Raw genomic sequence first — 25,094 nt, forward strand, 5'->3', positions numbered from 1 at the left:
CCTATAATAGAGCATTTTAGAAGATACTGAAAGTGCTTGAGTTTACAAAAAGTCTGGAAATGTTGAATATAATTGCACTTTGAGTTTTCAGTAATCTGTGAATATAGTATACAGATGAAAAATGAACAGAAAAAGATAAATGAAACATAAACATTTGTGGTTTAAGTTATTACTCCGCCAAAGAGGTGGAGCCTCGGTGGAGTTGTGTGATGATTGGTTTTGGTTTGTCTGTCTGTCTGTCTTTCAATAACTTAATTAAAACTTTTAGTTCCTAAAAATGTATATACATTTTTATTCATAAAAAGCTATGTTTTATGAATAAAAATGTATATTCCTAAAAAAAAGAACCATCAAAATTACACCATTTATCAGACCTAGAAACTATGAAAACAGAATAAATTCATGGATTTTCAACATTTTGAGCATCCTTGAACTACTTATATGTATATTATGTGTCATACAGTGGGAAAACCTAACTAAATCCAGGCTTTAAATCATCAAAAATCACTTTTTTCTGTATGTCCCAATAAACCCATATATATCTATTCATTGATTCATCTGCCAACCAAAATGTATTTGAATTGAAAAACTTTTATTACTGCGTCAAATATTGCTATTTGATAAAATGTGATTAATCATGATTAATTAATTACAAAGCCTCTAATTAATTAGTTTTTTTTTTAAATCCCACCATTAATTTTGACAAATAAACAAGTGAATTATCATGTGTCAAATAGTGATCATTAGAGGTGCTGGGATCTGGATTATGTTACCTATGGCTTAGTGATGCTGCCATACAATGGTATTTAAAAATTAAAATACTGATGTGTGTGAAATATTTATATCAAGTTAATAATGCACATATGATAATATTGTGAATAAACTAGTACCAGTAACTATCTAGTTGGAACAACATACAGCAAAGTTATGTTTATAGACTCTATCTCTCCACCTCTTAATTTTTCATTTTGAGTGCAATTCCTTTCCCAGAGGAGACAAAACACACAATTAAAAATTTAAGATGAATTTGACTGATAGCATCTAAAAAATATATATCCTATAGACATTGTGATAACATTCTTATGGCCAAGACAAATGTGTAGTGAAAATCTGCCATTGTGCTTTGAACAAAGTCAGTCTACTGTTTCCCTATGTGCCTGATCTTTATGCTAAGCTACATTAGCAGTAGCTACATACTTCGCATACGGGCGACTCATAAATCTTCTCCTTGCTTTTAGCAAAAAAAAAAAAAAAAGTATTTTCTCTTCTATGAATGTTCAGTTAATGAAAAACAATTGATCACAGACGAATACTATGGTAGATTAGTCAAAATGCCTTTCTATACATAATGATACACATGGTCCCTGTGTTATCTGGACTGGAAGTGGGATCAGAGGGCTTGGAAGAAAAAGAGGCTCATCTGAGTGTTCTCTAATTGTATTATGGTGCTTGTGTGGCCCCAAGGTCAAGGTAAGATCTCCTTCCCTTTAAAGGCATTGTCAGAAGTGCTGCTATTTACCACTTTGAGAGATAAGTCAGGTGCCATTTTTTTTAGCACGAAGCAAGAAACGTGTTCAAAACGTGAAATAGCAGGGCAGAAACAAACTTGCTCATGATAACAAGCATTAAGACATACAATTATAATCTATGCTCCCACGCTCTTTGAGTATCTGCACAGTCATGTTATAGTTTCACTCCCAAGGCTTCAGAGAAAATTGATAAAACAAGCCTTTGATCTTATATAACCTTGCATTAGCATAACTAGCAAAAGGTGTTGCAGGGCAGAGATGCCAGCTGGGTACACTTGGTCATCACACAGGGGTCTGAAGGCCTTCTGTCTCCATCCACATGTTAATCTTTACAGGCCACTGAAGGAACTGGTGTTGACAGCCTAGATTTGAGGTCAAGAGGAGGCCAGGGGTCAAGCACTTCCTGCTGACATGAAAGCACATCCAAGCACACCTTGCTCTTGGTATCTGTCGTCAGCCCCCCTGACCATCTGTACCTACATAATCTGGGGCTCATCGGGCCCAAACAAAAGCCATGTGTTAATTACCTTTGAAGGTATAATGACTTCAGGGCCACAGCCGAGCTTCATCTGGTTTCAAAGTGAGGGCCCGAGAACAGGTTACGCTTCAGACATGTTACAGTTGTCCTTTTCCCTACCTGCTTGCTGTGCTTTCATTTTAGAGGGATAACCAAGCCTTCTGGTTTCCCCAAGACTCTCCTGTATCAAATCCAGAAGTACATAACTGCTTTACTCTCGCTTTTGTGGACTGCTAAATAAGTAAATTAGGGAAAAAAATTTCTGACACATGAGAAGCAGAGCAACACCTGTCCTCCAGATGTGACAGCATTCATTTTAATGGAATTTGGTCATGTTCTCCTAATGTTTTGTCTTAATTGTTTTTGTACTTCTCACTTCACGATTACTGCTTGACAATGACAGCAACTGCTATTTAGCTCTTTTTATGCACAGCTGTCATTTCCTCAGTTTACAGACCTACAGTGAAGAGGAACAGAATTATGGAAAGGCTGACAAATCATCTATACAAATAGTTCACATTTATTGCCTTCCCCACTGTTTTTTTCAGGGAGTGTCCAGAAGGTTCCTTCATTCCCAGATTTCAGAAATGTGAATTATGAAAAGATCAAAACTGGATAGACATAAAGAAAGATGCTGGTAGCAATCAGCTCATTAGTCATCACAAAAACAAGATGATGTGTCCCAGTCATGGCTTTTTATTGCAACTATGAGTAAAGCCTGAGTAACACTTTCTTTTCCTACAAAAGACCACCTTCTTCCTGCCACAAGAAAAAGGGAAGTGGGTGTTGTATATTCTCCTACAGATACGTTACCTTGTTTTGAATAAATGTTTCTACTTGCCGACCACAGGTGACCTCAAGCCCGAAGATGAGATCTTTGTGGGATGACACATAGATTTCAATTGTGCAGATGGCTTTGTCAAATGTAGTTCCCTACCCCTGTTAAATTGGTTTCAGTATATCTCAGTCTGAGGTTCTACTTAGGTCACACAATGATACTTATACCTACCAGCATTTGTAAGATGATACATGCTCTCACATCTGAATACATCAAAGAGTAGTGTGGACTTGGCAGGCACTTGAGTTATGTACTGTCTCTCCTACTTCAGCCTCTTGAAGATGTGCAGTTATTCTCTACATCCTCTCTGCTGAGAATAAACAAACATACTCTCTAATCTTTTGAAATGTTTTTTCCTTTTGAAAATCCCAAACGTTAGTTTCCAGTCCCAGGATGGTCAGGGGCATGCAGACACCTCTTGATCCTCAGGGCATCTACATGAGAGTGTGTATGATGTGGGGAGAAGACACAGTCTGCTCCAGACCTACAGGTGAAGGCAGACGCCTGTACTGTGAAACTGACGTTGGGCAGTGAAGCAACACTGCCAGCCTGCCGGTGGAGAAGGTAGTTATAAATATCCACCTCGCATTGCAGTTTCCTCGGTTTCCTCCAAAAGCAAACATTTCAGATGCTACCTTGTAATTTATCACTGCTCATTCCCCTGTTGAGGGAAAAATCAAGGAAAGGGAAATGTTGAGTTGAAAGATTGCAGTGTGAACAGTTGTTTTTATTTTCCACAGTTCATGTTGTGCTCTTATAGTGTCTATAAAAATTTACTGAGCTGGTTTCACTAGCATCATAAAGCATGCTGCATTAAAGAATTATCAAAGAAAGCAAACTTAACTTGTCTTCAGAAATACCTCTTTTTCTGGCAGGACTGACAGAATCTTCAGGCAAGAAGCCTGTCAGTACTAACAGTTAGTTTACTGTTAGCTGGGATTATAAATACAGTGGGTGTGCTGCATGGGCTAATGTGTGACTCAGATGTGTGTTTCTTTCACTTTAAAACGAAGGGTGTAAAGGCGGGGATGATGATTTCAGATTCCAGGAAGAAAATTCCCAGGCCTGGAAGAGCCCATGGAAAGTAATCAAGTAGCAGAGTGATGTCATTCTGATGAAAGCCAGTCTGTCAGACAGTTGGCGGCTATGGGTGCTCGTTGGCATCGGCCACAACCCGCTATACACCAAAATATGACATCAAAGCAGGTACCAGGCCGGGCTAAGATGCTGGCACTGATCATTGTCTTCTTTGATTACAGTAGCCTCATCTTCTTGGTTAGAGGATAAAAGAAAACGGCTGCTTGGTGTTAAGAGAGTGTCAAAAATAATGAGGCACATACCATGCGCTAAGGGTGTCCCAGTGGTTTAGTGGACTGAAGTGCATACCGTGTACTCAAAACATTATGGGACAGTTTTCCCGGACAGAGAATGTCTGGTCCAAACCTATGGTGGTTTTTTTTTAGAGAAAATTTCCACTCAGCTTAACCTTTAGTTATAGGTTAGTCTGAATCCATGTTATAAAAGCTGGCACTAAAAGCTTTGACCTGCTCAGATTTATCTTGTACGTCAGGAACTTTTTCGCTTTAATACTGTTATCTTTATAAAGCCAAAATCCTAAGAATCAAATAATTATATGAAGTCTACCTACCTTGCTTCTTGAAAGTCTGCAGTTAAAAAAACTGCTTCAAATACAACTCTCACATAAATGAATAATGACCGTATTTTGCAGCAGGGCGTGGACTTCAAAAGAGTTTTCCTGTACAGACGACCAGGTTAAAGGACAGAAAACGAATAATGTGTTGTGGTTCTACTGTCATGACCTGTAATAAGGTCTTTTTCCATGTCCTTTGGGAAATCTGTGGCATAAATAAACATTTCTGAGACTAAAGACCCTGATTCTCTGTCTCCTTGAAGATGAGAATAGGCACAGGGGAAGGAGAGGAGTGCTGCCGCCTCTCTGATGATAATAATAGCAGGTCTTGAATGGTAAGTGGCCTCTGGTCTCTCCTCCATGGCTACCTGGTAAAGGCCATTGCAAGGGGTGATTCAGGCACTAAGCATGAATGGAAAACTCCTGGAGGAAAGCCGCACATTCACGCATCGGTACCTCCAACACAGCCTGGTGCACCTCAGTCATCCTCCATTACACTAACACATTCCTACACACATGCAGGCACGCACATAAAACATGCATGTACCCCACCCTGACATGCACAAAGATCCATCTTGATCAATATGAATAATATGACAGAACTGTTTACAGGCCACAGCAGCTACTTTGTGACCATCATTCAGATGAAAGATCAACAACAAACAGCTGACCTGTCAGCTGAACTTTTTGATTACCCCCTGGTGCCAGAGAGACCCCTGATGCAAGCTGTCCTATCTTGAAAGAATTCATTTTTATCAAACAGGGCATCATCTGTAACCAATAGACGGCCTCCTCTTACGAAATGAGAGCCTGCTCGACAGATGTCTCCTGCCTCTCTTACTCTGTCTTACTCCCCATTTACATCCACATCTTAGATGGCACCTCTTAAGTCAAGATCAAGGTTGTTTACTGATTCTCTGGGTAATATCAGGAACATGTGGTCAGTACACATGAAAGGTACTCTACAGTGTGTTAATATCCCAAAACCTCTGTACATGTTTGTTTTGGGTTTTAAACAATGGCTTCAACATGAAATTAAGGGGACATTCTTTGAAGGCTTGCCTCAAGGTGACACAGAACAGAAGCTGAGATTTAAAATGTTTTCATATGAGCAGATAGCCTCAAAGCTCAAACATTACTGTCACATCAACTTGTAAATCAAACAAACTGTCAATGAATTACTTTAAGCAGAACTACACACACACACACACACACACACACCGATCAGCCATAACATTATGACCATCATCTGCCTAATATCGTGCTGGTCCCCTTTATGCTGCTAAAACTCCTCTGACCTACTGGGGCATGGATGCAGGACTTCTAGGGATGTCCTGTGGCACCGGGATGGTGGCCTTGAATTCTGTGGGTATTGTGGGTTGCAGGGTGGGCCCTACTTATATCAGACTTATCCTGGCACATCCCACAGATGCTCAATAATATTTGGTATACAAATATCTGCAAAAATAACATCTACTCAAATGTTGCTTTTTCAGTAAAAAGCAATACACAAAATGCCAAAATCTAGTATTTAAAAATGGCAGAGAAATATTTGTAACAGGAGAAAATACAAATCATTAATACAATATACATAAAACCCCTGAAGGCTTCAACAAGCTTTCAACTAATTCCCAAAACCTGAGTTGTATCCCATACATTTCAAATTCCCTTGCTGTCCTGGCTTTGAGCAGATTTCCACACTTCAACACTTTGCGGCACAATACCACAAAGTGCGAAGCTTTGCTGTTATGACCTTCATGGGATTCAGTCCTGCGGTTGAGTCCCACAATCCCTTAACCTGCCATCGTATGTTTTATGCAGCATGTTGCTATGCAGTTTGTGGGAGAGGGTGGAAATTTAGAGAAATTTAAAGAAAGTCTATGAAATATAAAAGTTTTATAGATGGTGATCTCTCTTTTGTTCTTGCAATGAGGACCTCCACCTGTTTCTGATGATGTGCGCCAGAGCCTGTCCCTTTCAAGAGGCTGATCCCTCCTGATCTCTTTGATGTAACCTGACCTAACAGTTCCAACTAGCAGGATTTGATGATCACGGATGGGCCCTCAATAACAGCATGTGCAAATCAAAATTAACAGACATGAACGACGAGGATATGTGAGCAGAACTGGCAGGCTGCGTAGACAGAGACAGCTCACGGGACCGTGATGTGTCTAAACGCCAGGCAGGGAATGGTCATATGATCAATGCTGCCAGCCCAGACTTAAGCAGTAAAACCTGTGGATCTGTGAGGGCACATGCAACTGATCGGAGATGAAAGACAAGCTTTGACTTTCACAGGAGGCCTGGAATTGGGGTGGGGGCTATGGGGGCACTTCTGAGGGACTGCCATCAGAACAGCTGGGTCATTTTCAAATGACCGAATTCTAGGATTAATCCATTCAGACTTGCATGGTTAAATGTGTGTATATGCTACACAGGGAGGATGGAAGGCAAAGAAAAAGGGGGAGAGAGAATTACAAGTGAAAGCCAGAAAGGCTTAGTGATTGAAGTTCAAACAAGGTGCACAGTGGAGAACAAACCACCGTGCACCAACAGTAGCAGGGCTAAAAAGCGCTTCCAAGTGGGTCTCCAGCCTCATACTGTTAGGCCAGTGTAAAACAGAATTGTTCACATTCTCTATCGGAATCTACACATTTAGATTCCACCACCATCTGCAGCTCACACTTCTACAGTCAGAGGATGTTTCAGCGCCAGGGCATCTCTTCATGGTAGTGAGTGTGTCAGAGGCCAGCATCCATCTGCGAGTGATTTAAGGGTTACATTTTTGAGGATGACGTGTGATAAAACAGGGAGGTATGGGTCAAAGTGACTAGACTCAATCTGTGACAGAGCCTCTCCTCCTGGGCCCTACCACATGTTTTAATCTATACAAGCATCTGTTTGAAGTTCCCAATGAATACCATCAGTCCTGCTGGTGACTTCATAGCCATCTACCTGGCTCAAAACAGTTTGACATCCTTTATGCACACTGATTAACCATGGGGTAACAGTCAGTGAGAAGTTTTTTTCTCAGAGGACATAGAGTTGTTTGACACTGATGATGATCTTTATGCTGTGTACAACTGACCTCTCAAAAATTAACTAGTCTGGATGACTTTCTATGAACATTTTCAAACTTTATCACATTTTTCAAGAGTAATCATTGTCTTGAAAAAGTGAAAATCTCAAGGTAAATCTATTTACGAAAAGGGGAAAAGAAGCCAGATCAACTGTACCCTGATAAATGATCTGAGTGACAACATGTGCCAAACTAAATTTAAATGCTGATTTTACATTTCAGTGAGTATGTCCTTATGGGCTGCCAGTCACAGAAAGATTCTCTTAAAATCTGCTCCGATGTCTGAGGAAGTATGGCTCAGTTAAATATAAAGCCATTCAATCTTCACAATCTCTCTATTCTTGTCACTACAGCACTAATAAGGCATTAATCAATATTCTATTCGAGGCTGGGGTTTATGTCAGAACAGTTGTAACTATAACAACACTATCGCACAAAAGTGCGCATAAGTACCATTTGACTTCAGAACTCCCTGCAATGTTTGTCCAGGGTTAAAACTGAACTAAACTGTCAGTCTGTTTCACACAATGAGCTCAAATCAAAGACAGCAGTCATCAAACTACCATCATGAAGTGTTACCTTGTCAAGTGATTGCTTTTACCCTGTGGGCTACACTTTAACTTAAATGTGTCCTTAAAATGAGAGGTTGTTCGAGCGAAGCCTACCTCAACCGTAACGAGGCATTCCTGTGTTAAGACGCTGGCTTCCCATCAGGATGCTCTGCTCGACTTAAAATATACAGTAGAGCAGGAAAGTTTGGAAGAGACTGAAGTGGGAGGGAGGAGGCGAAAAGGAGGGAGAAAGAGTGATGGTTGCTTTGATCTTTAGAGGCCCAGTCTGGATGTTTTTTTGTGTTTTTTTTTTTTTCAAAGTGTCCAAGTCCCTTTTTCTGAACCTAAAGAAAATGTGAAAAACTAAACTAGTTAGAACTGGAACTGAATTCTTACAAAGAGGTATACATTTTCAAGGAGGGTAGTGATAATAGTTGATTCTCTCTGGACAATTATTAACTTGCTTTTACATTACTTTTACAGCTACAAAAATACCACAAACTAACACATTAAGCTAAGTTTCCTTCACAAGTCAATAAACTAATAACAACGATAATTAGCCAGGTAAAGTCTTTAAAAAACAAATAAACTCTCCACTTTCTTATGCAAATATTGTTGGAACTCTGCACTGATTTTGTTTTGTTTTTTCCCCACTTGCTTTTCAGGCAAGTGTGTAACAAGATGCGTATTCTCACTTCATAAATTTGTGGTGGAATGGGAAATGGGCATTTCAAGGCCAATAAAAGCCACCACATCAAATAAAACATTGTGGATCAAAAGAACCAACGCATGGACATTTTTTTTCCCTCTATAAATTAAAAAGGGGGGTAGTCTGCCACGCTTGATCATGCCCCGAGTCCTGCCCCGCTCCTGCGATTGGCTGGACAGACACACAAGGGGGGAAAGTTTGAATAAAATACAAGAGCATGGCACCGCTGTTGTCGTTCAAGCTTGTGCGCTTGATCCAGAAGCGCTTGAGTTGTACAGGATAGCTGAGCAAAGGCTGAGAAAAGCTTGAAATATATCCAGAAATTTAAACGGATGACTGTGACTGAACGCAGAGGACTTTTGATTTTAGTTGATATAAAATTACACTCGTGAGTAATTCCCATTCGTTTTCCAGCTCCATCAGGACAATTTTCTGTATCCAACTGAAGACGGTGCATTTAGAGAGGAAAGGACGTCTGACGATGACAGCGATCAGAATGGTTTCATCAGTGCTGTTGCTGGTGCTGATGCAGTCCGGAGCTCTTTGCGCACGGAGGTTCCGGGGTGGCCGCAACCCACAACCACGACGCGCACCACCTCCTCCCACGTACCGAGCGGACCGGGGTGATACCACGGAGAGCTTCCCTCTAGATTTCACCGCGGTGGAGGAGAACATGAATGACTTCATGACTCAAGTGAAGAACCTGGCGCAGTCCCTGTACCCGTGCTCGGCGCAGAAGCTTGACTACGACATGAAGCTGAACTTTTTGGAGAATACATCCGTCACCTGCAACGACGGGAGTCCCGCTGGGTACGTACTCTGAGTGATAAAGTGTGTTTTCCAAGTGAGTGGATCACCGGTAGGTCAAAGCAGAGTCAGCTGTGCGCCCTGGAGCAAGCAGGAACTGATATTTTGTTTAAAGAGTACTTTAGGCAAGGCGCACCCCGTCCTAATGGTCATCTTGCTACCCGAGGAAACTCACATGTCTATCCACCCTGAGGACAAAAGTGTCTCCAAAGTGTTTCTCAGTTTTCGGGATGTTTAATTGCAAACGTCCCAATTTCATTTTCGATTATTAACTATTTAAACGCTGAAAAACGGTGAACGATATAGAAATAAAACACGATAAATGACAGAAAATCAAAACAAAGCAATGCCCTGATACAGACTATGGCTCAGTCGGGATAAGATAGACAGCTGCTTTGCGTCAGCGAAGCGTGAAATTTGCGGATAGCCACATGGCCTATGCTTCATTTCCTTTGCTTCAAATTAGAATGCAGGATTTGTTCTGCAGAAAGTTTAGATTTTAGTTTGCAGACCCCCGCCCATCTCTTTCTGTCCGTCTGCCTCTCTAATGACTGTACACAGAGCTCAAACCGTTGAGATGGGATTTTACAGAGGTTCTGTTTTACTGGGCAGCTGTAGAATATACAGTTTTGTGTCAATAGCCCTGTTAGTTTAAAGTTGTTTTTTTTCATTGTATTTGATGTTTTTAGTATACCACCCGGGGGATAAATCATTGATAACTGCATCTGTGTGCAATGATCTCCACTGTTGACATTGTTGTTAGGCAGAAATCCATTTGGAAACAAGAAAGCTGTCATGATTTCTCTGCTGAATAAGCCATGGTGCTCAAAGAATATTAGCATCAGACTGATCTGGCCTCTCCTATTGGGTTGCATATAACCATTGCTCAGGCATATAGACTATTTGAAAAAAAATGGTTGCAGGATTTTGTACAACTAATACTGATAAGTACAATAAAAAGTGTAATTTCCCACATTCATACGTATGCTTCACATGAAAAAAATCTTTTCACTCGTGTCTTAAACTGTCACCATATTATTCTGCCTGGCAGGTTTTCAAATATTACACAAGCTGTTCCATACTGAATGTGCACCCCTAAATTACTTGTAGCAATTCCACACTGGAAAGCATGAAATATAGTAAACATGTTTTGAATTCATCATTATTATTATGTGCAGTTTTCAATATAATAAACGGCCTTTTAAAATCTTTAAATGTTGTCCATGCCACATAAAGAGGTTTTGATGATGGTCATGGTCAACATCTGACAGCAGTTTGGTTTTGGATCAACTTAACTGAAATGAAGTTTGATATATATGTCAATTTTTGGATTTAGAATCCTGTCTAATTCCTGTTAAACTCCAAAGTGCCGGGTAGAAAGAACTGTCTGTTAGCGAGGTAAAGCTCTTAGCTCTAGAGATGCAGCATAAGGACGAGCACAGGGAGCAGTTACTGGCAGATGGCCTTTTTATTCACTGTGGCTGTTATCAGTTAGGATGCTAATCCATCCAGTCCAACAGTATTTTCCACAGATGTATTATCACAGTTACATATCCATACATAGATGCATACTGAAAAGGGGAAAAAAGTAGTCATTTACTGAACCTGAATGGTTGAACTGTGTGATTCATCTCCTGGAGTTGCATTTGTTAGAGTGAGTAGGTTGACACAGCACCTTTCCCTCTTGGCTTGTTTAGCTTGCCAAGAATGCCTTCACTTTGTTGTTTGGAAGTGTGGTGCAATGCCCTCAGCCCACATCATTGACTGTGACTGGCAATAGTAGTATAAAACATGACATGCAGCCAAAGTGTGATTCATTGTCTGAGCAAGCAGCTCCAAGCTTCAGCCAAGTCTGTTTACTGTAAAGTCACTGAAATGTATTTGGCAATCTCTTGTGTCGAGTTATTGGTAAAATCGAGTGGATACTCAAAGAATTAAATACAACAAAACAGTATTAGCATAAAAAAGCACATTTAGAGAGCTTCTATATGCTGCAGCATGTTAGAATCATGATAGCATTGCCCTCTTCTGGACTGACAGGCACATATCACTTACTTTCAATGCTAACTTCTTTTAAAGGTCACAGTCTGGCACAATAAATACCTCAGATTCAATTTATCCTGCTCTCGATGCGTTTAGATGCTTTTAGGGTTGTTATCTTGGGCATATGTGGGTCCTACGTGAGCATGTGTCTACATAAGCAAAATACAGCTGTCTTATTTCTCTTATCGTATCATTTCTTTGGGTGGAAGCCTTGATTTTATCCATGCTATGCGTAAAGACGGAAGAATGATGAGCTCAGAATAAAAAGATCACGGTACACGACTGATTCTCAAAGAATACCATCTACTGGTATTTACAGTACAAACAGGATAGGGGACAGGATGATGTTTATCTCCTGTTCAATCACTATATCAGTTTTCTAAGTGCAGGATACACACACAACCTCATTGTTCTCGTCTGTGTACTCAACTGATTTATGTTGGCGGAATTTCTGTTTAGCTGTTTTCTGTCACCTTTTAGAGATTGTAATCGACAAAGTTAACAGGACATTCTTGTGTATGTTAAAGGGATGATGTCACATGTGTTTATATTCTATGCCTGGATACCATCACTGATGTAGAAACAGTGAGGGTATTACTTTTCAGAGCTTATTTTATCTTTCAAAGTTGTGAAATGAGACTGCCTCCTATTGCTGAGTTGATATACTGTCATCTAGGCAGTAAAAAATAAACCTTAAAGAAATCAATATCAAATTCACATATTTTTTAACATCTGTATGCACCTTAAACACAGTGGACATGCCAGTTATAATGTACTCTTTTTATATATTTCTTCTTTCTTGTAGGTACTACCTAAAAGAATCTCGAGGTAGCAGACGGTGGTTGATATTCTTAGAAGGTTGGTATTTAGTTCATTTAATTCTTTCGTTATATTTCTCATTTCATGACCAAATTACAATGATTAAATATTAGAAACAGTTAATGCAGGACATTATTAATGTCATGTTTTTTGTGCATCTGTCTGCAGGCGGCTGGTACTGCTTCAACAAGGAGAACTGTGACAGCCGATATGAGACTATGAGGAGACTGATGAGCTCCTCCAAGTGGCCCCAAACTAAAACAGGTCAGCCTCAGCTGCTTTGTAAACTACACTTCACTCCCATCAGCACCGCCATTACTCTACTTGTGACCTGTAGCAAATCCTGATCATGAGGTCAAAAACATACCCAGATCCCAGTTAAAGACCTCAGTAAATAAAACGATCGGATGTATCTGTGCTCATTTAGAGTGTTATTAAGACCGACACCCGGTCATAATGTTGCTACGGTGTAGGGCAACCTGGCGCCCACTGCTATAGGAACAGAGACACCTCCCTCTTTCATTGCGCTGTAATAACTGTAATCCATGTGGTAATGATGATGAGTAAGTAGAGGATGTGTCTAGGGGAGCCAGGATGGCTAATGATACATGTCGATCTGTCTCTGTAGGCACGGGGATCCTGTCTCCATTGCCTGAGGAAAACCCTCACTGGTGGAATGCCAACATGGTGTAAGTTGACTCATGTTTGTGCTGTTGTTAATGCTCATTTTTCAACCATAGCTGATAACTTTAACTTTTTGTTGGGTGTGCAGGTTTATTCCGTACTGCTCCAGCGATGTGTGGAGCGGCGTTACAGCCAAAACAGAGCAAAGTAAGAGGCTACTAAATATCTACAATCATGACACAGAGCTGCGTGCCATTCGCCTTCTTTCCACTGTTCTATAAATAAGAGCAAAAAGTTCAAAAATCAATGTTCCATTTTCTCTCTTTCTGTTGTGTGCAGGTGGATATGCCTTCATGGGCTCCCTGATTATTCAGGAGGTTGTGAAGGACCTGCTAAACAAAGGGCTGGACAATGCAAAGGTCCTCTTATTAGCCGGAAGCAGGTAAGGACACATGTAAAATGTTTGTTGATGGTTTTAATTCATACAGCATTGTTGTAGGAATACTTATGAGTATTTTTGTGTACAGCGCGGGTGGTACTGGGGTGCTTCTGAATGTGGATCGCGTAGCAGAGCTGCTGGAGGGAATGGGGCACACTGGGATACAAGTGCGAGGTCTTTCTGATTCTGGCTGGTTCCTCGACAACAAGCAGTACCACTGCACTGACTGTGTGGACACTGTCAGCTGTGCCCCGACTGAAACCATCAAAAGAGGCATCAAGTATGAGACAACATTGAAATAATAAAAGTCATTTTGTGAGCTAGGCCAGAAATTTAGTCAGGGGAGAATTTCATGTCTTATCTGTACTCTTTAACCTGGTTGTCAGGTACTGGGGAGGAGTGGTACCAGAGAAGTGCAAACAAACCCATGAAGGAGAGGAGTGGAACTGTTTCTTTGGATATCGAGTCTTCCCATCAATAAAAAGTGAGTTTGGGATGCCCTTTGTTGATTTTAACATTAAAGCGATCTATACAAGTCCAAATTGCCTGTGCGGTGCATTTGTGATTACACTGACACACGTAGAACTACATATTATATCACTCTTCTCTATTCTCACTGCACAGGCCCTGTGTTTGTGGTCCAGTGGCTATTTGATGAGGCCCAGTTGACAGTGGACAACATCCAGCTAACAGGGCAGCCTGTCCAAGAAGGCCAGTGGCGCTACATCCAAAACCTGGGCATTGAGCTGAGGAACACACTAAAAGATGTCCCGTAAGTCCATGACTCTGCATTTTATAAGAAATATATAAGTCGGATTACGACACAGATTTAGACTTTTTATGCTTTTTGCTTTTTCTTCAGAGCTATGTTTGCTCCAGCATGTCTGTCACATGAAGTTATCACCAGAAAGTGAGTATGACTCAATATTTAAGGCTCCCTTTTCAGTTTATCAGGAAACTTTGCACGAGACTTTCTACCTGTAAGCTGACAGCGCCCTCTTGTGTTGTGTTCTAGCTACTGGATTGACGTGCAAGTTAAAGGCACCTCCTTGCCGCGAGCACTGCACTGCTGGGACCGCATCCTCCATGACAACAGGAACAACAAGGCGCCACCCAAAGGCTGCCCTGTGCATCTGATTGACAGCTGCCCGTGGCCACACTGCAACCCCACCTGCCCAACCATCCGAGACCAGTTCACTGGACAAGAGATGAACGTCATTCAGTTCCTCATGCACATGGGCTTTGATGTGCAGAAGATGGCTCAGCAGCAGGGCATGGACCCCAGCAAGCTACTGGGCATGCTCAGCAGTGGCAGCTAAACAGACACGCATACACACAGTATCTCCAAGCTAAAACCAAGCAGAGCTGGCTGGTCTCTCTGGCCAGTCTCCCATGCCTAATACCTCTAACTACATATCCCACTTCACAATCCATTCTACCTAAAATTTTATCCTCTCTGACCTCCTTTTTACTTAAGTTCAAATCTTGCTTTTGCTCCACAGTCCCTTTCCTCACAACTGGTGATGCATACAGGAGCAACATGCCATTGCATCAAGACACAACTCTCATCTACTCTCCATTCAAATTATCTTTTGCTTTGTAAAAGAAAAAAATATCATGAATGTAATCCAGTTTTAAGGATGCTCATTGATGTTTAATTTTTTATTATTTTCATCCTCTAGATTATATTGAGTTATTGTTCAAAAAAGGCACAATGTTGGGATGTAACGCAAGGATGCTGTCTTCGTTAAGTAGTCACTATAGAGTATATAAAGTACAACTTTGTCCAAACTGTTTTTTTAATAATTGGTTTGACAGACATCTCATCACAAAATAACCTAAATCAAAACAGAAACAAGAAAATATGACAAGGGCAGAACAAACTGGACTAGGAAGGAAACTTTTTCTCTTTACCTCTAAAACAAAAGCAAGCTTAGTAGAGACAGACAGCTGAGGCCAGTACTTTAATCAATTTGTATGATAAAGATATGCCAGTTGGAATAACACTGTAATTAAACGTACAATTCTTTGCGGATGAAAGTAGTTAAAATGAAATAGTCAGAAACTAGCGAGACAGTCTGACAGTGCTCTACACTTTGTATTACTGTGGTGATCATCATGTGATAAAAGCAAATGTCCTTGTAGAGATAACTCACGTTCTTGACAGTGTTGAAATCTGGCATAATTTTTAGTTGTGACAGCTGTGAAGGTGTCTTAATGTCCAGTTTTGTCATGTTCGGAAACTAATTGCGGTGCTAAAATGGACCTGAAAACACTTAGCTGCACATACAGTAGCTGCACATACACCACAGTGCCATTATATCTAGTCTATACCTCTTTCTCACGGGCCAAGTCATCATCAAAGGACTGTTCAAACCTGATCAAAGGGTACATGTTCATGTTAGGTCACCTCAGTAGTCCAGCAATCCTCAAATCAATGCAATGAACATTTAAAGGGAGACAAAAATATGTATTGTATATTTTTTGAGTATTTGTATAGGTTCTTTCAAGTGTTCATTATTGTAACTCCCTTCTTATATTTCATAGATTACTTTTTAATATAATGACAATGTTGTATGTAATGATGTCTTTATAAATGATGTTTTTAAAAGACCTCTATTTCTTATCACACCAGAAAAGGAAAAGTATTACTAATTGTAAGTTTATTCTGTAACATATTTTTAACAGAAAAAAACTCAAGCTACATTGGTAATTTACATATTTATTTTGTTATGTAAATCATATTTATAAGTGCTATTTTCACAGAGAAGTGATTCTTTGTAAATTGTAAATACATTGCTGTTTTAATCTTTGTGTTGATTGCATGTCTTTGTACTCAAAAGAAAAGACACATTACATATACGACAAGGTAAATATTTTTGTGTAGTCTTGTTATTATTATAATAATGACAATAAATATTAATAGTGGTGCTGGTAGAATAGGTAACATTCAGTTTGTTACTTTTTTGAGTAAGAATTTTTGACTGGCAGATAGAAGCAGTCAAAAAAGTGTATCACCTCCAAGAAAACCGTTAATCTAAAATTTCAACAACATTTCAGAGTCAATACAGTGAACTTAGGAATAAATAATAATGTTACCATGTCATCATACATCCATATGATTCTAAAGGTCTTAGTAATCAAGAATGCCTGTATAAACTGTGTTCTTTTTGCATCATTTGTAAATATATTTTTTCTGTGCCTTTATGTCCGCTGCAGTTGTTTACATGGACTGCACACTTTACAATTTGTCTTTCATTCACCCATTCAAATACACGCCCACACAATGGTGGCAGCAAAGTACCACGCAAGGAGCCAATTCTGAAACACTGGGAGTAGTTTAGTACTGAGAAGTGTTCACTCACTTGAGGAGGTTTTAACTTGCAGCCATCAGACCACTAACCCACACTATCTGATGAGCCACAGTCATCTTTGCACATCAAATCTAAGCATGCACTCATCTCAGTTTGTGGCATAACGACAACTACAGTGCCAAAATATGGTGAGTTCCATGTAAGATTATCTGTTATTCCTCAAAATCACACCAGATCATACTTTGTTGTGGGAGGACATCTTCCTTCCATGATGAGTCCAAACAAACCAAAACTATATTTCAAGAAAAACTGATCCAGTAATATACTCCAATGGCATTATTGGAGTCATGATGGACAGTATTGTACCTATATTACCTAAAATGCATCCCATTCCCATATGCAGAAAACCTGTCAACAATGAGCTTTCCTTTCGGAAAACATAGACTATTCCTAATTGTGACATTATTTATTAGATAAATATGATGTTTACAGCATATATACGCTCATATATAAGCTCCAGCAGCCCAGTTAGGGAAATCTAATTACTAAGAGTAGTCATGAGTGAGTTACGTCATTTCAACTAAATACAAAGCTAGAAACCTTCCTGATTTCACTTATGTAGTCCTTGTATATTTTTTCACAATGGAGTATTTATAAAATGCATGGCATAGGTTTAAAGACAACCCTTAATAGAGTGCTTACAAACTTGCAGTGTGTCATCTGACACAACTTCAAAAAACTATTTGAAAAAGGGGCTTATGTAAAAATTGCTTTGCACTCTGTAAATCAAAAATACAGCATACAAATATCACAGGTTAAAGTATTTTAAGTAACTGCCAACCCATTTCCACCTCCCTCTCACAAGCATAGGTCAAACCTGCCATCACTCGTGTATAATCATCCCTCTCAACCTGGATGTAATTTATGTCTCTAATGGGAGTCTTAGCCTTCCTCCCTGTCATTACACTGTGTGTAAATGCCAGTTTCTTACTGAGGGAGCTCTGACTCAGCCTCTCTGTGTGCTCCATAGAAATATGACTCCCACACTCTGCCACATGTAGCATCCCACCCCTCTGTGGAATATAGACCCCTATTTATAGAGCTGGCAAGCCTGTAAGTCCGGGCTCGGCACAAACTTTTATTTAAACAGCCACCCCTTGGAGTCTACCGAGTGCACACTGACACAAAGGAAGAGCAGGGTGAGAGACCAAATCCGAGAGGAAAAAGAGGACAGACACAGCACGACAAACAGCAAGAGACAGCTTGAGTTACTTTGATGGGCACCTAAGGGCCAACAATGATGAAATTATAAGGACAGAGTCAATGAGCAGTGGAACCTGGCTGACAGGACAACAAACTTAGCCATTTTTGGTACTGAGGGCTGTTGTTGGAAGACTTATCTCTGGATATGACTTTTAAAGGAAAACATGTTGGATAAGACCTTACTTTACTCTGAACTGTTGATACACTGGACAACTTGATGAGTGAAGAGAGGAGGAAAAGGAAACATCAAGATTTTGAAGGACATACACTACGGTTTTGAGTAAGACCTGAACCATATTGCTATTCTTTGAAAAAGTTAAATATTTTAAATACACGATAAATGGATGAATACCAGTGATATAAGATGTACAGAAATTTGATTTTATATGGATAATTTACAGACTTGTGCAGCCAGACAAGACTAATCAAATATATATATATATATATATATATATATATATATATATATACATATATATATTATTCTTAAGGTCTAACTAAATATCTGTTATTATTATATTATTGCACAAACTTCTATACAACAGTGTATATATATATATGTAACTCGATCTTAAGCACACAGCTGTAATTACAAAGCAAGCTCAGAAAAGAGCTCACAGACATTTGTAATTAAGGATCATCTATAAAAGGAAACCAAGGAAAGGGTGAGGTCTGTGTGAAAGAGAAGAACAGGCCACGAGGACAACAACACAGAGCACAGGACGTGAAGAATCTCATCAAGAAAAACAACTGCTTCAGCGCACACTATGGATGCTCATGGAGGACACTACCTTAACAAAGAAGCTGTGCTGTCACCTTTAGGTTTAGCCCGAATGTGCCAGCTACTGCTTGGGTGCACCATAATGGCACTTGTGTCCCACAGTGCGGGCTACAGTGCCACCTATGGAGTCTTCTGCATGTTTGTGTGGTCCTTCTGCTTTGCTGTCACACTGGTAGTGTTCACCTTGGACATTACACGGCTCCACACTTGTATGCCAATTTCCTGGGACAACTTCACTGTGGCTTTTGCCATGCTGGCAACGCTCATGTACATCACTGCATCTGTGGTCTACCCTGTCTACTTCCTTCAAGAAGAGTGCCCCGATGAGGACTGCGAGGTCCAAATGTACCGCATTGCTGTCACCGTCTGCTCCAGTGTTTGCTGCTTCCCTTATGGAGTGGAAGTGTTTCTGACGCGAGCCAAACCAGGAGCAGTGGTGGGCTACATGGCCACCGTGTCTGGTCTGCTTAAAGTGATCCAGGGTTTTGTGGCTTGCATCATATTTGGGGCCCTGGCTAATGACAGTGAGTACAACCAGTACATTGCCACCCAGTACTGTGTAGTAGTGTATAGCCTGTGTTTCTCTGTCACTGTGATAGTGGTCATATTGACAGTCTCCGGTAGGACGTCTGCCCTTCGGTTCCCATTTGACCGGTTTGTGGTTGTCTACACCTTCTTTGCTGTGATCCTCTACCTCAGTACTGCACTGATCTGGCCTATTTTCAGCTTTGATAAGAAGTATGGCACTACTACTCGTCCCGAGGACTGCCCACGTGGAGAATGCCCCTGGGATAGTAAGCTGGTGGTAGCAGTGTTCACTAATGTCAATCTAGTTTTATATTTTGTTGATCTTGTTTACTCCCAGAGGATTCGCTTTGTCTCCAGCTCTGCAGTGTGAAAACCTCTCCCCTTTCAGCCGCAGACAGAAATAAGGAGTTTTAGATTTTTGCGACATCCAATATGCTCCCATACTCCGGTTGTTGTAAAGGATTTATTTTCTTGATCCATAATGTTCTATATATTTGTGACTTCTTTTGTACCATCAGTATTCAGCTAGTACTTGGCCTCTGTGCTTTGCATTAGTGTACAATACATGCTACAAATTTTCTCAAGTTCTGCAGTGACCTGCCATGGAGAGGTGTAGTGATTTGCTGAACTCAGCAACTTTGTTCACAGAGGACACGGGGAAATCTGTCCATCTCAGCACCAAATGCATCCCTCCTGTCCTAGTTGCTTTGGTGGTCTCATACAGAATGGACCTATAAGAATGTGTGACATTTAGAGTATCAGAACAGTGTTATGCCAGATAGACAAAATCAATCTTACAAAGATTATGCAATTTATATAATTGAAGAGTTCATTTGCAAAAACAGGTAACTCCGTTTTCAGAAAATTCATTTTTTATTGTTTACTTGAGATAATAATAATAATACTAATAATTTATATTTTCTCTATTTTGTCATGTATTTTTCTACTGAGTCAAATCCACTCAACTTTAGTTTGATTGATATTATCTCAAGTAAACAATTAAAAAAAAGTTTTCTGAAAATTTATCAAAACAGAGTTATCTGTTTTTGCAAATGAACTCTTCAATTGTATTTAAACAAACAAGATAAAATTACACCTCATAGAGATGTATAGTTATTGCTAAGTCTACAGTATGCACTGAACATGGATTTTGGTTTTGACTTTTGAGTCATTTTGCTGTATTTTTACCAGTTTGTATTACATTCTTTATATACTGTCTGTTCAAGTTTAGTATGCTTTTCCCATTTCTGAAGGTTAAATGTATCAAATTCATAAATATTTGAAGGCAAATGTTCAACAACAGTATTAAATTGATTATTTTGTTGTTATGCTGCATATCAAGCACAAACATGAGTGTAACTTTCCTTCTTGCAATAATTTCCATGTTCAATAAAATGCCAGTGTATGTTCTGTGTATTTCTGTACCCTTTTCTTGGTATGAAGTAAGTTTTCAGTGAACATCTTTAATCTGAACTTTCAGACTGACTTGCTGTTACTGCAGAAAACATTTGTGCAGCGTCATCACTTTTCCGTATACTTCAAAACACCAAATTAGACCTGGATGTTTTTCACACATAACCTATATAACAGTTTTCTGCATTTACCCAGTGAAATAGAGATATCTTAATGCAGTTGACAGGCAGAAAAGACAGATTCCAGAGTAGGCAAAGTGGCAAAGGGTTCTAATCAAAACTTGTCATCAAAACTATGTTATCAAAACTATGGTAATTCTTAATGTCATGAATCAGTCATTTAAGCAGCATACAGACACATACGTATGTATGTACATACATACATACATACATACATACATAATGTTCAAAAGTTTGGGGACACTTAGAAATGTCATTTTTTGAAGAAAAGCAGTTTTTTTTTCAATGCAGATAACATTAAGTTCATCAGAAATACAGTCTAGACATTGTGAATGTGGTAAATGACCATTCTAGCTGGAAACGGCTAATTTTTTACACAATATCTACATAGGGATACAAAGGACAACCGTCACTCCTGTATTCTAATGGTACATTATGCTAGCTAATCATGTTAAAAGGCTAACTGATGACTAGAAAACCCTTGTGCAAATATGTTAGCACTTAAATAAAAGTGTGAGTTTTCATGGAAACATGAAATTGTCTGGGTGACCCCAAACGTTTTAATGGTAATGTACATACATACATACATACATACATACATACATACATAAATAAACACCAAGTTTTGCAGATGTGGATAGATTTTTTTTTAGATTAAAGCAAAATTCAAGGAGGAACTCTATTCTATGGGAGCACTGGAGCACCATTCTTTCAAAAGACATTTCCTCATTTGGCATCACGGTAATGGTGGTGTTGGGAATTGTGTATTCAAATGGGTTGAGAGCTGGAGACTGAAGACCAAAGCATCACTGTAATAGTCATCAAACTATTCAGTGACCCCCTCGTAATTAATGGTTGGAAGTGCTGTCATTCCGGAACACAATACTCACTGTGACAGAAATGCTTCATCACAACTTTGTGGTGATTTGCAGTTAAAGGGACAGGAAATTTCCCCCAACATTTAAACATAATGGTCAAAGTTTCAGATTTTTCCTTTAATTTGTCACCCACCTGTATGATACATCAATTTATTACAGTTATTTGTGTTAGAAAAAAACACATTTCTTTACCAAAACCCTTTCTTAAGCCTTAAACAATATAGCCATAGTCAACATAGGCTGGTACCTGCTGATGTCAGGTAGGCCTATAGTAGGTTAACACGAACAAACTAGATGAACCACCGTAAAGTCCATCCATCCATCCATCCATTCTCTATACACCGCTTTATCCTCACTAGGGTCGTGGGGGGTGCTGGAGTCTATCCCAGCTGACTCGGGCGAAGGCAGGGGACACCCTGGACAGGTCGTCAGTCTGTCACAGGGCTACATATACAGACAAACAATCACACTCACATTCATACCTACGGGCAATTTAGAGTTATCAGTTAACCTCAACATATTTTTGGACTGTGGGAGGAAAACCCACGCATGCACAGGGAGAACATGCAAACTCCATGCAGAAAGATCCCAGGCCCACCCCGGGATTTGAACCAGGGATCTTCTTGCTGCAAGGTGAAAGTGCTAACCACAACCTACTGTGCAGCCCTTAAGCAATTCATATATACTGTAAACAAATTAAAGTACAGAGATGTGTACAGATTTATGGAGTCACAGGAGTGCCAAATCAAAATATAAATAAATGAATAAATAAATGTGGAAATATAAAGAGAAATAAATAAATAAATGTGGAAATATGAAGAGAAATAAATAAATAAATAAATAAATAAATGTGGAAATATAAAGAGAAATAAGTAAATAAATGTGGAAATATAAATACATGTAGCTATGATACAGAACAAATGGTTCGGCGTATTTTAATATTCATAGCGGGAATAATAGATAATAATAATAATAGGTAATAGAATATTCTGACATTAAGCTCGACTGTAGACAGGTATTTTGGAAACACTGTAAACACACACACACACACTAATATATGTTAGAGAAGCAGATAATGGCAGTAAAGTCAATTATTTTAATTCTGGACAAACCTGAACCTTCGTTTTTGAATCTTTCACATAAAAATAAGCTATTTCATTAATTCAGTCTCTCAACTCTCACCTTTAAACTGTCTTCTTGCAACAACTCACAGGCCGCCACATTTCTGTTACATGTTAAATGTCACACAACAATTTGAGCCTGACAGCAGCAAAAACAAGAACTGTTGTGAACCTTCTTCTGAAGCATGTGTTAGCCTCACAAGCTTACATCACATCAGAACAATTGTCAAAACAACTAAACATATCTGTTTTAACATTTTATGTGTTTTGGTAACATTATTTGGACTCTCACACAACATATGAGATGGTAAGCCATACTGATTAACAGCTGACCAGAACAGTGGTGTATTTGTTGTTTGTAGCTGCTCCTATGTAAACTATGAGCTTGCTAAATTCATCCACTCCTGCATGGATCACGATTCGCCGTCTATAAAAGTCACAGTGAAAATATGAATAGAAATTTATAATTATAGGTAGTTACAGCAATGCTACAGTAATAAGGAACAAGGACAAATTATCTCAATAAATGCAACAAAGAAAAAAGAAAAGTAAAGACAACCACAATTACAATAAACAACAGAATTATTAATATTCGATATTATTTATTTCTCTCTCTCTCTCTAGGCTGTTATATAGTTGCAGCAAACCCCTCTCTCCTCAGAGCTGCTTCCCACTTCTTCCTCAACCCATAGTCTTTTGGAAACCTACATGGAGTAAAGAAAAAAGTAGACAGAGAAGTAAATAAGTATGTACACAACAACATATTTATAAAGAAATCATGCTAATAAATTAAGTACAAAGAACTGAATTAGCCAATATACTGGAGACCAAAGTTATTTAATTTGATAAGTATAGCATTGTTTGGTAACATTTCAATTATTTGAAAGCAGTCGTAATGAATTGCCTGTAATCCCAATCATAAAATGGGTTTGGAGGAACAACATAGATGCTAATCTGGATATATATGAGTTAGGCTTTACAACTACTATTGGTAGTATTGGTGGTATTAATAGTAATGCCACTACTAGTGGTAATACCCCAACTACTGCTGCTGATACTGTCACTGCTACTACAACTTGTAATACTATTACACATGCTGATACTACGTCTACGACTCTAACAGCGACTTATACTGCTACTGCTGCTTGTACTTTTCGTATTACTACTACTGCTTGTACAACTATACTACAGCTACTAATAATCGTCTGGTATTTGGTTGTCCAGCTGTTAGCTCGTGTTAGTGTTTTGCTAATGGCTAACTAGTTAGCTCTCATAGACCCTCAACAAGATTTAATAATGAAAAATGAGCCCAAAACTATTCTTACCTGTGGAAAGTTATTCCAAGTTTCCTTGTCTTGATCGTCCGACATAGTGTGCAACTGTATGCCGCACAATGAGCCGGCATTCTTCCTGTTTTAATTTTCGTGCCGTACACATCAATGGAAAACACTGAAACTTTGCCCCCACTAGCTTAGTGTCTCCGTAGGGACGTCGCTCAGAGGGGCGTGTCGTATCTACTCTTCATATGCCTGTGATCAGGAACGACTATCCACCCTGGACAGGAAGCCCCGCCTAGAGCCATTTGATTGACAGCTCAGTCCACCAAGTGAAAGCAAACTGATATGCATTTTATTTCTTGGTGGTTATTTCAGGGTGGACTGACACCAAGAAATAGAAAAATGCCAATCAGTTTGCTCTGGGCGGGGCTTCCTTTTCAGGGTGGGGAGTCGTACCTGCACACAGGCCTGCCAGCTCCAAGCATGGCTGAAGTGAAGCCGTGTCACCGTGGAGCTTCGGCTGATTCTGCCATCAGACACTGAAAGGACGCTGCTAATTCGGTAAATTAATGTTTATTTTCTTATCAGTGGCAGAATAAGCCGAAGCTCAACGGTGACATGGCTTCACTTCAGCCGTGCTGGGAGCTGGTGTCAGGCAGGAGTTCTGTGTTCAGAATCCCCGCCCAGAGCAAACTGATTTGCATTTTTCCTTTTCTTGGTGGACTGAGGAAATA

General features: G+C 39.6%; 2 protein-coding genes across 2 annotated transcripts; both read left to right on the plus strand.

The window, feature by feature from the left end:
- The first annotated feature begins 9,102 nt into the window (after window positions 1–9,102).
- Window positions 9,103–16,484, plus strand: notum1a (notum, palmitoleoyl-protein carboxylesterase a). Its single transcript, XM_022221119.2, has 11 exons — window positions 9,103–9,684; window positions 12,530–12,582; window positions 12,712–12,807; window positions 13,172–13,232; window positions 13,316–13,374; window positions 13,507–13,609; window positions 13,695–13,886; window positions 13,993–14,090; window positions 14,231–14,378; window positions 14,469–14,516; window positions 14,622–16,484. Exons 1-11 carry the CDS (start codon window positions 9,356–9,358, stop codon window positions 14,923–14,925), a joined length of 1,491 nt encoding a protein of 496 aa, XP_022076811.1. The 5' UTR covers window positions 9,103–9,355; the 3' UTR covers window positions 14,926–16,484.
- Window positions 16,485–18,716: 2,232 nt separating this feature from the next.
- On the plus strand, window positions 18,717–20,902 carry LOC110970801 (myeloid-associated differentiation marker-like protein 2). Its single transcript, XM_022221118.2, has one exon. The coding sequence runs from the start codon at window positions 18,951–18,953 to the stop codon at window positions 19,860–19,862; it is 912 nt and encodes a 303-aa protein (XP_022076810.1). The 5' UTR covers window positions 18,717–18,950; the 3' UTR covers window positions 19,863–20,902.
- Window positions 20,903–25,094: the final 4,192 nt, after the last annotated feature.

Source organism: Acanthochromis polyacanthus, chromosome 21 (assembly GCF_021347895.1).
Source record: "Acanthochromis polyacanthus isolate Apoly-LR-REF ecotype Palm Island chromosome 21, KAUST_Apoly_ChrSc, whole genome shotgun sequence".
NCBI lineage: Eukaryota > Metazoa > Chordata > Actinopteri > Pomacentridae > Acanthochromis > Acanthochromis polyacanthus.

Excerpts from the sequence above, each read along its gene's own strand:
- LOC110970801 (XM_022221118.2), top strand. The coding sequence starts at position 18,951 with ATGGATGCTCATGGAGGACACTACCTTAACAAAGAAGCTGTGCTGTCA.
- notum1a (XM_022221119.2), top strand. The coding sequence starts at position 9,356 with ATGACAGCGATCAGAATGGTTTCATCAGTGCTGTTGCTGGTGCTGATG. Across the intron at positions 12,808-13,171 it reads GTGGCCCCAAACTAAAACAG|GCACGGGGATCCTGTCTCCA; the intron begins GTCAGCCTCAGC and ends CTGTCTCTGTAG. Across the intron at positions 13,375-13,506 it reads TACAGCCAAAACAGAGCAAA|GTGGATATGCCTTCATGGGC; the intron begins GTAAGAGGCTAC and ends TGTTGTGTGCAG.